The 13,230-nt window shown below is 48.2% G+C and overlaps 1 protein-coding gene across 1 annotated transcript in view; it reads left to right on the top strand.

The window, feature by feature from the left end:
- Window positions 1-13,230, top strand: part of BCR (BCR activator of RhoGEF and GTPase) — an 80,203-nt gene that overhangs the window by 45,731 nt on the left and 21,242 nt on the right. The window contains exons 13-15 of the mRNA XM_012558330.2: window positions 734-808; window positions 3,761-3,858; window positions 5,594-5,725. Coding sequence (XP_012413784.1) covers window positions 734-808; window positions 3,761-3,858; window positions 5,594-5,725 — 305 coding nt within the window. The remainder of the gene's footprint in view (window positions 1-733; window positions 809-3,760; window positions 3,859-5,593; window positions 5,726-13,230) is intronic.

The following is a 13,230-nucleotide window of genomic DNA, read 5'->3' as shown; positions in this document are numbered from 1 at the left end:
CCAGGCGGTTAGGAGAGCTGCCGGACATGGGGTCAGACACGGGTTCTGGTGACTTCAGTTCCTAGTCACAAGGCCTGCGAGCCTCCTTGGACCCTCTGGCCTCTGCACCTGGCCCTACCTCACCTGTCCCCCAGCCTCCTCTCAGACAGGCACTTTCTGGCTCCACACCTTCGTGCAGACTGTGTGTTCAATGTTACCTACATGCACACACTCCCAGTACACACAAGTATTCACTTGTGCATTCACGCATACACACACATACTCCCAGTACACACACAGGTATATGCTTGTGCACACACACATACACCTAATCACACACGGCTATACACTTGTACACATGCACACACATACTCCCAGTCACACATAAATGTACACTTATTCATGCACACACACGTACTCCTAGTACACAAGCAGGTATACACTGTGTACATGCATGCACACACACCATCCATGTCCCACTGTCAGCCCTGGCCCCTCTCCTGTCCTCGAAGCCTCATTACACTTAATCTTGGTCATCCATTTGCTTGTGTTGTGCCTCTAGCTAGATCCTATGCGCACTAAGACAGAGACCGTGATGGGTCCATTTTGGTCCATGATCTTGCCTTGCCCGGGGCTGGGCAGGTGGTGGCCACTCAGGGCCCAGTGGTTGACTTGAAAGTAAAGCCAGTCCTGCCCACCCCAGTCCCCCAAATCCCAAGGAGCCAGACACTCACCTCTCTGGTCTCTTGCACAGATGATGAGTCTCCCGGGCTCTATGGGTTCTTGAATGTCATTGTCCACTCAGCCACCGGATTTAAGCAGAGTTCAAGTAAGTGACTGGTTTGGGAAGAAGGTGGTTGGGAGTGAATGGGTGTCCACCCAGGACAGGGCTAAACTGGACAGAGCCTGGGAACCAAGGAAGTTGCTCAAATTACCAGCAGAAGCCTTTGACCCTGACCACTGGTGCTGTTGACACCCACTGAGTGTGGAATTGTTTTCCTGGAGTGGACACTGTCCTTTCCAGCAGCTGACTCAGACCCTGCAAGCTGGCCAGCTGCCCCCTCCAGGCATGTGTCATAATCACAGGGCAGGCATTTGATAAACCAAACCAGTTGCTGACAAATGGACTCTGACTCATGGTGACCTCATGTGTGTTAGAGTAGAACTGTGCACCACAGGGTTTTTAGGGGCTGATTTTTCAGAGGTGGATCACCAAGCCTTTTTTCTGAGGCACATCTGGATGACTTAAACTGCCAGCCTTTCAGTTAGCAGTCAAGCCTGTTAACTGTTTGCACCAGTCTAGAGGCAAAACAAAACAAAAATCCTGACGAGTCACAGAATGGGCGTAAATATTTGAAAATCACATGTCTGATAAGGAACTCTATCCAGTATACCTAAAGAACTCTTACAACTCAATACTAAGGAGATAGCCTAGTAAAAAAAATTGGGCAAAAGATTTGGATAGACATTTCACCAGAGAAGAGATCTGAATAGCTAATGAACACATGAAAAGATGCGGGTTACTATTAGTCTTTGTTGTATGCCATAGAGTTGGTTCTGACTCATAGCGGCCCTATACGACAGAGTAGAACTGCTCCATAGTGTTTCTTAGGCTATAATCTTTACAGTAGCACATCACCAGGTCTTTTCTCCCATGGAATGGCTGGTATGTTCAAACTGCCAGCCTTTCAGTTGGCAGCCAAGCGCTTTACCACTGTGCCACCAGGGATCCTTCGTTACTGTTCAGGGAAATGCAGATTCAGACCACAACAAGATACCAATTCACACTCTCTAGGACGGTTACAATAAAAAAGATGAACAATATCAAGTGTTGTGAGGATGTGGAGTCATTTGAACCCATTGCCATCTAGATGTAAAATGGTTCAGCCACTTTGGATAATAGTTTCATAGTTTCTTAGTAAGTTCAACATAATCCTACCCTATGATCCAGTAATCCCACTCCTAGGAATTTACTCTAAAGAAACTAAAACGTGTGTCCACACAAAGACGTTAGACAAATATTCATAACATCTCTGCTCGCAGTAGCCAAAACTTGGAAACAACCCAGATGCCCACCGACTAGTTAGTAGATAAACAAAATGTGGTATGTCCACTTAATGCAATACTGCTCAGCACAGAAAGGGCTGAAGTACTGATACTGGCAACAACATAAATGAACCTCAAAAAAAAAAAAAGATGCTCAACAGAAGAAGCCAGATGCAAAAGACTACATATGTGATTCTGTGTATATAGAATTTCTAGAAAAAACAAAAGAGAGAGAGAAAGCACATTATGTTGGCTGGGGTGGGAGGAAGGACCAACGGCAGATGTTGTCAGTGTCTTCAGACTGGATGGTGCTCCCCAAGTGTGTGAGTGGACTGGGGTCCTGTCACTGCACACGTCCAGTGGTTGAGTTGGTGGCATACAGAGGTCACTGGGTGGTATAAACGGTTTGCGCTCGGCGACTAACCTAAAGGTTGGCCATTTGAACCCACCCAGCAGTACTGTGAAAGAAAGACCTGGCAGACTACTTCCATAAAGATCATAGTGAAGAAGACCCTATGGGGCAGTTCTCCTCTGTAACACATGGGGTCACCATGAGTTAGAATTGACTCAGTGGCAGTGGGTTAGGTTTTTGGTTTATGGTGTACAAGTAATACCCTAGTAAAGCTGTAGGACACTCACACTCAACTCTCTTGGCTGCCTGTAAATGTTGGTGTTTCCTAGGGTCCATCTGGGCCTCTTTTCTTCCCTGCCCACCCATCAAGAATGCAGGTGATGCTCAGAACTGCTCCTTGATTCCCGGCTTATCTCCTGGACCCTCTATTGCCTTTCCATCTGCCTCCCCAATGTTCCACACTCTAAACTCCATGTCCTCAAACCAAACCTATCGTTCCTAACCTCCACACTTGTTCCTCTTGCTGCTTGATGTCCTACCCCAGCGAGGGGTGCCACCTTCTACCACTTTGGCCAAGCCAGGAACCTCCTTCCTGTCCCTTGTCATTGGACACCACCCTCCACCACAGCACTGCTGCCATGTCCCCAGCACCAGCCACATCCTCAGCCCAGGCCCTTGGCATTTCTTACTGGCATTCATGCAGTGGCCTCCCTCTGGTCCTCACCGCCAGGCCTGCCCCCTCTGGTGGTGTTTCTAAAACTCCAGCTCTATCCTGTCTCTTACCCACTTACAGCCTGCCCCGGCTCCACACACTGATCCCTGGGCCTGGCCACCTCCTCTCCTCCTAGGCCCACACTCTCAGCCCTGAGCTGTTTTCAGGTGTCCCTGGGTGGTACAAATGGTTAAGTGCTTGAGTGCTAACTGAAAGATTGGTGATTTGAGTCCACCCAGAGGCACCTTGGAAGAAAAGCCTAGCAATCTGCTTCCAAAAAAGCAACCACTGAAAACCCTAAGAAGCACAGTTTTATGCTGACGCACATGGGGTTGCCATGAGTCGAAGTTGACTCAACGGCAGCTGGTTGGGTGAGCTGCTTTCGTTGCCCCAAGCGGGCCCTGCTCAGGTCCACGTCTCACTCCCCAAGGCGGGGCTGGCCTCGCTGTAGGGCTCTGTCACCGTGCTTGTCACTCTCCCTGCCCACCCAACCCAGCTGTGTAGGTGCTGTATGGGGCAGGCTGGGCCCTGCCAGCAAGTTTGTGTTTTATTTAAAAGAGAAAATTAAGGCTGTTGGTTTTTTTTTTCTGATGTTGGAAGTAGTCCTTACTTTGTCTAGCAAATGCAAGAATGTGGGGAGTCCAGTTACCCTCTCCGTTGGCCGTCCACAGATCTATACTGCACTCTGGAAGTGGACTCTTTCGGGTACTTCGTGAACAAAGCGAAGACCCGTGTCTACCGGGACACAGCTGAGCCGAACTGGAATGAGGTGAGGAGCTACCGGACCAGTCGGCCCAGTGGAGACGTTTCCGTGGAGAGAGTCTGGGTCTCTGGGCTCCATACCAGCTTCCCCTGTTCCAGGAATCTCCTCTGGGGGGTGGATATGACTCATCTAAGAGATGTTACCTCTGGGTTCCTGAGAACCCACTCCACCCCCACCCACAGGGCCTGTACTGTCAATAACCATCCTCCCCACAAAGAAGTGGCCTCCTTTTCTGGAGAAGTGTGTGGAGCAGGAACTTTGAAGGGTGTTTTCTCTGGCCTTTGTTGTGGCCTCGTGTTTATATGGTAGATTTCCCTGGAGTTTTTCCTTGCAAGTGGAGTGGACTCGCTATGACCCTCCCAGTTTCTGAAAGCCTTGCAGCTCTGGCCCGCAGCTGTGCCTGCAGGAGCTGGGTAGGGGCTGCAGGACCAGGCAGGGCAGCCTGCAGCGTCCTGTTTGCCTGCCTTGGGTGTTGTGTGTGTGGAGTGTGGTGCCCTCAGGGTTGCAGTGTGACCCACTGAGTCGTTCTGTTGGGAGCCCTCGAGAGTGGGGTAGTCATTGCAGAGTGACCAGTGTTAATTAAGTACCCAAAGCTGTGAACAGTGCCATTTCCCAGCTATGAGCTATGGAGCAGCTGTGGCTGTGAGGACACCCTTTCCTCTGATTACTAGACCTCGCCGCCTGAATGGGACTGTGAGCACTCAGAACCCCATAGACTTGTTGTAGTGGCAGTGGTTATTATCTGCCGTCGAGTCAGCTTTGACTCACGGTGACCTCTTGTACAACAGAACAAAACTTTGCCCAGTCCTATACTATGTTCACGATCATTGGACAAGTTCAAGTCCATCATTGTGGCCATTATGCCATTCCATCCCACCAGGAGTCTCCCTCACCGTCACTGACTCTCTACTTCACCAAACATGAGGTCCTCCTCCAGCGTTTGATCACTCCTAATGATGGGTCCAAAACAAACGAGTCAAGCAGTGTTCTGTTCTGATTCATGAGATTTTCACTGGCTGGTTTTCAGGACATCACAAGGCCTTTCTTCCTGATCTGTCTTAGTCTGGAAGCTCTGCTGCAACCTGTCCACCTGGGGTGACCCTGCTAGTATTTGAAATCCCAGTCATTGTAGACCTGCACTTCGCTGCAGAAAGGGTTCAGTGGACGCTGTGGCGAAAGGGTGGTCAGAGCGGAGAGCAGGAGGTCCCCAACCCTAGAGAGACAGCAAAGGAGGAGTCTGGGCACAACACAAAGTCTTCAGGTATAAGGACATGAAAAACAGTGGCGTGGAAGGGCAGATAGCACCAGGTGGCCTGTGGTTGGCCTTGCTGTGCACACAGATTATGCAGGGTATACCTACATATTCCTAGCACACTCTCCCACCCCATCCAGGTGTAGAAAGATCTGCGTTTTTAGCAAGCACCCCTGAGGTTCTGATGCAGGTGGTGTGGAGGTTACCCTTTGAGGTGCTGAGCTAAGGAGTTTGGATTCGGTTTGAGATGGATTCAGAGCTTCCAGAGGCATCTGGGCAGAGCCACCACATGGTCATGACAAGGCTCTGAGGGAAGCAGCACATGATGTTTTACATCAGAGAACTAGAGTGAAGAGGGCCTTCAGGCCCAGGTCCTCCTGGGGCAGCAGTGATGTCATCCATGAAGGTGCCACCTTCAACCTGTAGTGCTGCCTGTCATGCCTGACCTGTTTATTAACGCCAGGCTTTCCTTCCCTGTCCGGGCCGCAGGAGTTTGAGATCGAACTGGAAGGTTCCCAGACCTTAAGGATCCTGTGCTACGAGAAGTGTTACAATAAAACGAAGATCACCAAGGAGGACGGTGAGAACACGGACAGAATCATGGGGAAGGGCCAGGTCCAGGTGAGTCTGTTCCATCTGCCCCCACCCTTCACAGAGTTCGACCCTCCTGGGACACACTGTCACACCTTACACCCTCTTCTCTGCACCCCACCTCCGGACGCCCGTGGTCTTTCCCTATTTGACACTCAAGGATACTCTTGGGGGGAGTTGCACCAGGGCTTCCAAAGTAGGAGTAGATGTAGCCGTGGGAGACTTGAGTTGAGCCTGGGCTTCAGAAGGCCTCTCCTGCCTGTCTGTGTGACTGCATGTCTGTCGTGCCCCATCTTGTCCCCAGAGGAGTTTCAGTTAAGTTTGTCTTTCTGGCTGTGGTCTCAGTTTCCCCATGTCCTAGGAGAGGCCACAGGAGAAATGGTTTGGTGGTACCATGGGCTGAGAGCAGCGGTTATAGGGCCACCTCTTCTTGGAAACACACGAGGAACCTAGAGTCTGCCTACTTGCATCCCCAGGTTCCAGGAGTGCTGCTGCACCCTTGAACTGGGTGACACAGGTGCTCCCCAGAGTTGGTATAGAAGGCCCCCCAGTGGACCAAGAGTAGGTGTTTGTGCTTTGGGAGGAGTCCCCAGGCCTCAGGGACAACCTCAGGCCCCCTATCCTTGGGGAGCTTACCGACTCTGTGTGGCCCCTGGAATCCCACCAGATCCCTGAGTGGCACAAACAGTTTGCACTCGGCTGCTAACCTAACGGTTGGTGGTTCAAATCCATCAGGAGGCACCGTGGAGAAAGGCCTGACAATCTGCTTTCATAAAGATTATAGCCAAGAAAACCCTAGGGAGCACAGTTCTACTCTGTAACACATGGGGTTGCCATGAATTGGAATTGACTCTGTGACAGTGGGTTTAGGTTTTTTTTGGAATCTCACAACCAGCGTTCTGCATTTCTTGGCCAACAGGAGCTAGAGCTGCCTTATGTTTCTGTGGTCCTACCTGTAGGATCTGCAGCCCGGTCTCTTATCACATCCAGCCTAGGGGGGTTTCTCCCACATCCACCCTGGAGGTGGGTTCAGGTCTTGTGTACAACTCCCCACCTGGGAGGAGACCTCAGAGAAGGACCGGGTTGGCCATTCCAGGTGCCTGTGGGAGGACAGGGCTTGCCAAGAAGCCCCACCTCCCTTCCCTAAGGGCAGGAAGCAAGGTTCCTTCTGTGCTGCAGTTGAGGCAGCAGGAATGATGAACAGAGGAGGGCTCTGTCCTGAGTAAGGGTCATCTCTGCTGGTGAGGCTCTGCGGTCTCACTGCTCAGGCTCAGGCTCAGGCTCTTACCAAGTACTGGCTGCAAATTCCGCTCTGGGCAGGTTCTCGGGCTGGTTCCTGTCGCCTGTTTTTCCACCTCGGAAACTTAGTAGGAAACTGAATGGCTCAGGGCCTCCTGGATACCCTGTACCTTGAGACCAGGTTTAAAAGCAAAAATGCTCCTCTAGTCAGCCTTTAAGGGCACCTGGGTGGCGCAAATAGTTTGTGCTCAACTGTTAACCTAAAGGTTGGCAGTTCAAAGCAACCCAGTGGCACCACAGAAGAAAAGCTTGATGATCTGCTTCCATAAAGATTACAGCCATGAAAACCCTATGGAGAAATTCTACTCTGTAATATATGGGGTCACCATGAATCGAAAGTGAACAATGGCAGCGTTTTGGTTTTGGGTATCCTGTCCATGCCTTCTGCCACCCACCCCAGGCCTCACAGAGAGAGAGGGCGCTCCCTGCCATAGAGACACAGGAGAGGAAGCTGATAGGGGAGAGTCCCAGACCCTCTCCTTCAGAATGAACTCCAAGTCTTGGAGCTCTGGGCAGCCAGGGCCAACCCTCCAAGCAAGACCTACTGTGGCTGGGCTCTCCTGCATGCAGGGAGCCCCAGGTGGGGATGGAGGCTAGGAGGGCCACCACTCCACCCAGTAAGCTGAGGCTTGGGCATGCGTTTCAGATGCTGTGTGGCAGCCCTGCTGCCCACCACAGGTAAGGCAGGATGAGTGCCCACCTCTTGGGTGGGGAGTCATCCTCGGAGGCCAGCTCCTTGTCCAAGGCTGCTCAGCGATGTCCTGGACATAAGTGCCTGCCTGCAGCTTAGATCTCAAGCAGAGCGCTTGATCTGGTGAGAAGGGTGTCAAGCTGTTGACCCTTCTCGCCGCACCAAATGTCAAGCCAAGGTCTGAGGTCCAGAGTTGCTGACAAGAGCATGAGTCACACACAGGCGGTGAAAAGACACTTTACTCACAGAGAAGAGACAGGGCAAGGGAGGCTTCACTAGTGGGTACCAGTCCCCACGGTGTCAGCAAGTTGTTGCCTGCAGCCAGTGCAGGGCTGTTGTTCTGCACACACCTCTCTTGTGCCACAGGTGAGGGACTCTGTTCCTTCCCACAGGGAACAGGTGTAGAAGTGGGGTTGGCCAGGTGCCACATGCCAGGCATGCATAAGCAGACAGAGGAAGTTACTGTGTACCCAGCACAGGGAGGGAGGCTCCCTAATAATGAGAAGAAACTGGGAGAGAGAGAAAGGGGCTCAGTTCCCAGCCTGCATTATCAGGACCAAGGCTTCTGATTGGGCAGTCCAGGTGGGATCAGAAGGCTTTCCTATTTTTCCAACAAAGGGGAATGGTTCGGCCTTGCTCTCCACCAGCCCATCACATCACCTGGCCAGTTGTAGGATCTTTGTAGAGCAGGAATCCGGGTTGAAGAAGCAGAAGTGCAAACAGGAGTTTGTCAAGGAGTCCCACACTCATGATCCTGAGCAGGGATCTGTCAAACCAACCAGATGTATTCTGTCCACCAGGTTGCTGGGTTAAGTGTAGTGTGGGTCCATGTTCACACACTCGTGTGTGCCCAGGCAGAGGTGGGCACTTTTGTATGGGGTGTTGACGTGCATGCTGTACTCACTGCCCCACAGCCTCTGCTGGCTGGCGCCGTCAGAAATGTCCTCAAGATCCACCCACGCGTACATGTGACTTGGTTCCCCTTCTGGCCTTATGTAGACTCCTGTAATGGGAATCAACCCCATGGTTGGCCGCTGCACTCTAACAGATTCTGAGGCTGGCTCCAGATTTCTCCCTGGCTCCAGATTTCTGCTATTCAGTGGTCATCTGGTCCTTGTCTCTTTTGAGAACTGCCATGTTATACAGCACCTGCCGGGTAGCAGTCGTAGTTCAGGTGCTTTGATTTTCAAGGCATCTGGTGCCACCACCACACTGGACACATAAGCAGACACTTACGGAACCTTCTCAAGGCCCCCTTGTGACCTGGGAAGCTGTCTTAGTTTCCTAGTGCTTCTGTAATAGAAATACCACAAGTGAGTGGCTTTAAAGAACAGTGGTTTATGAAACAGGACCCATACCTCACAGCATACACAAAACTAATTGAAAATGGATCAAAGACCTAAATATAAAACCCAAAACTATAAAGATCATGGAAGAAAAAATAGAGTCAACGCTAGAGGCCCTAATAGACGGCATAAATAGGATGCAAACCATAATTAACAATACACAAACACCAGAAGATAAGCTAGATAACTGAGATCTTCTAAAAATTAAACACTTAAAATGCTCATCAAAAGACTTCACCAAGAGTAAAAAGAGAATCTACAGACTGGGAAAAATTTTTTGACTATCACATATCTGACAAAGGTCTAATCTCTTAAATTTATAGAGAAATCCCACACCTCTACGAAAAAAAGACAAATAATCCAATTAAAAAATGGGCAAAGGATATGAACAGATGCTTTATCAAAGAAGACATTCAGCTAGCTAACAGACACATGCGGAAATGCTCACAATCACTAGCCATTAGAGAAATGCAAATCGAAACTATAATTATATACCATCTCATTCCGACATTACTGGCATGAATCAAAAAAAACAGAATAACAAATGTTGGAGAGGCTTCAGGGAGCTTGGAACTCTTATGCACTGCTGATGGGAATACAAAGTGGTACAACCTTAAAAAGCTGGAAATAGAAATACCATACGATCCAGCAGTCCCACTCCTAGGAATATATCCTAGAGAAATAAAAGCCATCACACGAATAGACATGTGCACACCCATGTTCATTGCAGCATTGTTCACAATAGCAAAAAGATGGAAACAACCTAAGTGTCCATCAACAGATGAATGGATAAACAAATTATGGTACATACACACAACAGAATACTATGCAATGGTAAAGAGCAATGATGAGTCTGCGAACATCTCACAACATGGGTGAATCTGGAGGGCATTATGCTAAGTGAAATAAGTCAATCACAAAAGCACAAATGTTGTATGAAACCAGTATTATAAAAACTCATGAAAAGGTTTACGTACAGAAACAATCTCTGATGGTTACAAGGGAGGGGAGAGGTAAGCAGGGAAAAACACTAAAAACAATACTGGGGAAGCCAGCACAGCTTGACCAAGGCAAGGTCATGGAAGCTCCGTAGACATACCCAAACTCCCTGAGGGACTGAATTACTGGGCTGAGGGCTAGGGACCATGGTCTTGGGGGACATCTAGCTCAATTGGCATAGCATAGTTTTTAAAGAAAATGTTTTACATCTTACTTTGATGAGTAGTGTCTGGGGTCTTAAAAGCTTGTTGAGTGGCCATCTAAGTGACTCTACTGCTCCCACCCCGTCTGGAGCAACGGAGAATGAAGAAAACCAAAGACATAAGGGAAAGATTAGTCTGGAGGACTAATGGACCACAACTACCACAGCGTCCACCAGACTGAGTCCAGCACAACTAGATGGTGCCTGGCTACCACCATTGACTACTCTGACAAGGCTCACAGGTCCCCGATAGAGCTGGAGAAAAATGTAAAACAAAATTCAAACTCACAAAAAAAAAAAATACCAAACTTATTGGTCTGTCAGAAACTGGAGAAACCCCGAGAATATGGCCCCCGACACCCTTTTAACTCAGTACTAAAGTCACTCCTGAAGTTCACCCTTCAGCCAAAGATTTTTGTTAGGTGCCACTGAGTCGGTTCCGACTCATAGTGACCCTATAGGATAGAGTAGAACTGCCCTACAGTGTTTCCAAGGAGCGGTTGGTGGATTTGAACTGCCGACCTTTTGGTTAGCAGCCAAGCTCTTAACCACTGCACTACCAAGGCTCCATATTAGACAAGGCCCATAAAACAAACAATAATACACGTACCTCAACCACATATATGAGACTAAGTGGGCATACCATCCCAGGGGCAAGGACGAGAAGGCAGGAGGGGACAGGAAAACTGGACAGATGGGAATGGGGAACCCAAGTTTGAGAAGGGGAGACTGTTGACACGTCGTGGGGTTGGCAACCATTGTCACAAAACAATATATGTGTTAATTGTTTAATGAGAAACTAATTTCCTCTGTAAACTTTTCACCTAAAGCACAATAAAAATAAAAACAGTAATTTATTTTCTCACTGTTTAGGAGGCTGTCGTTAGGTGCCATCGAGTCTATTCTGACTTATAGCGACCCCATGTGACAAAGTAGAACTGCCCCGTAGAGTTTTCTAGGCTGTAATCTTTATGGGAGCAGATCACCAGGTCTTGCTCCCTTGGAGCTGCTGGGTGGGTTCAAACTGCCAACGTTTTAGTTAGTAGCCAAGTGCTTAACCATTGCACCATCAGTTGTTGTTATTAGGTTGTTAAGTGCCATCGAGTGGGTTCCCACCCATAGCGACTGTTTTAGTCATCTAGTGCTGCTATAACAGAAATACCACAAGTGAATGGCTTTAACAAAGAGAATTTTATTCTCTCACAGTCTAGGAGGCTGGTAGTCCAAATTCAGAGCACCAGCTCCAGGGGCGGGCTTTCTCTCTCTGTCGGCTCAGGGGGAAGGTCCTTGTCATCAATCTTCCCCTATTCTAGGAGCTTCTAAGCACAGGGACCTTGGGTCCAAAGGATGTGCTCTGCTCACAGCTCTGCTTTCTTGGTGGTAGGAGGTCCCTCTGTCTCTCTGCTTGCTTCTCTCCTTTATATCTTTTATTTTTTTTTAAAGGAGGATTTTGGTTTTATTTCTTCTAAGACTGATTTGTTTGTTCTACTGGAAGTCCATGATACAGTCCATGTTCTTTGCCAGTATTACAGTTTGAACGCATCAATTTTTCTTTTTCTTTGTCCAGCTTTTTTTTTTATTTTTATTTTTTATTGTACTTTAGATGGAGATTGACAGAACAAATAGTTTCTTATTAAACAGTCAGTACACATATTGTTTTATGACATTGGTTAACAACCTCACGACATGTCAACATTCTCCCTTCTCAACATTGGAGGACTTTTTTTTTTTTGGTGAAAATATACATAGCCTAAGTTACACCATTTCAAAAGTTTCTACATGTAGAATTCAGTGACATCAATTACATTCTTCCAGTTGTGCTGCTGTTCTCACTATCCTTTTCCAAATTATTCCATCACCATTATCTTGAACTCACTGCCTCCTAGGCTTCCCATCAAACCTTTTGAGTTGCTGTTGTCAATTTGATCTCACATAGGTAATTCTTTTTCTTTTTTTTTTTGTACCTTAGATGAATGTTTGCAGAACAAATAGTTTCTCATTAAACAGTACACATACTGCCCAGGACAATGGTTAACAACCCCATGACATGTCAACACTGTCTCTTCTCAACCTTGGGTTCCCTATCACCAGCTTTCCTGTCCCCTCCTGCCTTCTAGTCCTTGTCTCTGGACTGCTGTGCCTCATTAGTCCCATTTTGTTTTATGGGGCTGTCCAATCCCTGGCTGAACAGTGAACCTCAGGAGTGACTTCACCACTGAGCTGAAAAGGTGTCTGGGGGCCATGCTCTCGGGGTTTCTCCAGTCTCTGTCAGGCCAGTAAATTTGGGATTTTTTTTTTTTAATCTTTTTATTGTACTTCAGGTGAAGGTTTACAGAACAAATAGTTTCTCATTAAACAGTAGTACACATACTGTTTTATGACTTTGGTTAAAAATCCCATGACATGTCAACCCTCTCCCTTCTCAACCTTTTTTTTTTGGGTGAAAATATACATAGCCTAAGATATACCATTTCAAAAATTTCTACATGTACAGTTCAGTGACATCAACTACGCTCTTCCAATTGTACTGCTCTTCTCACTTTAGATGAAGGTTTACAGAACAAAATAGTTTCTCATTAAACAGTACATTTGTTGCCCTATGACAATGGTTAACAACCTCACTACACATGAACACTGTCCTTACTAAACCTTGGGTTTCCTATCACGAGCTTTCCTGTCCCCTTCTGCCTTCTAGTCCTTGTCCCTGGACTGCTGTGCTTCATTAGTCCCGTTTTCTTTTATGGAGCTGTCCAATCCCTGGCTGAATGGTGAACCTCGGAAGTGACTTCACCACTGAGCTAAGAGGGTGTCTGGGGGCCATATTCTCGGGGTTTCTCCAGTCTCCTTTAGGCCAGTAAATCTGGTCTTTTTTGTGTGTGTTAGAATTTTGTTCTACATCCTTCTCCAGCTCTGTCCAGAACCTTCTGTTGTGATCCCAGCCAGAGCAGTCAGTGGTGGTAGCCAGGCACCATCTAGCTGTACTGGACTCAGTCTGGTG

The sequence above is a fragment of the Trichechus manatus genome, unplaced genomic scaffold, assembly GCF_000243295.1.
Source record: "Trichechus manatus latirostris isolate Lorelei unplaced genomic scaffold, TriManLat1.0 scaffold00157, whole genome shotgun sequence".
Taxonomy (NCBI): domain Eukaryota; kingdom Metazoa; phylum Chordata; class Mammalia; order Sirenia; family Trichechidae; genus Trichechus; species Trichechus manatus.
Note: the sequence above shows the minus strand (reverse complement) of the source record. Positions and strands in the feature narration are given on the sequence as shown.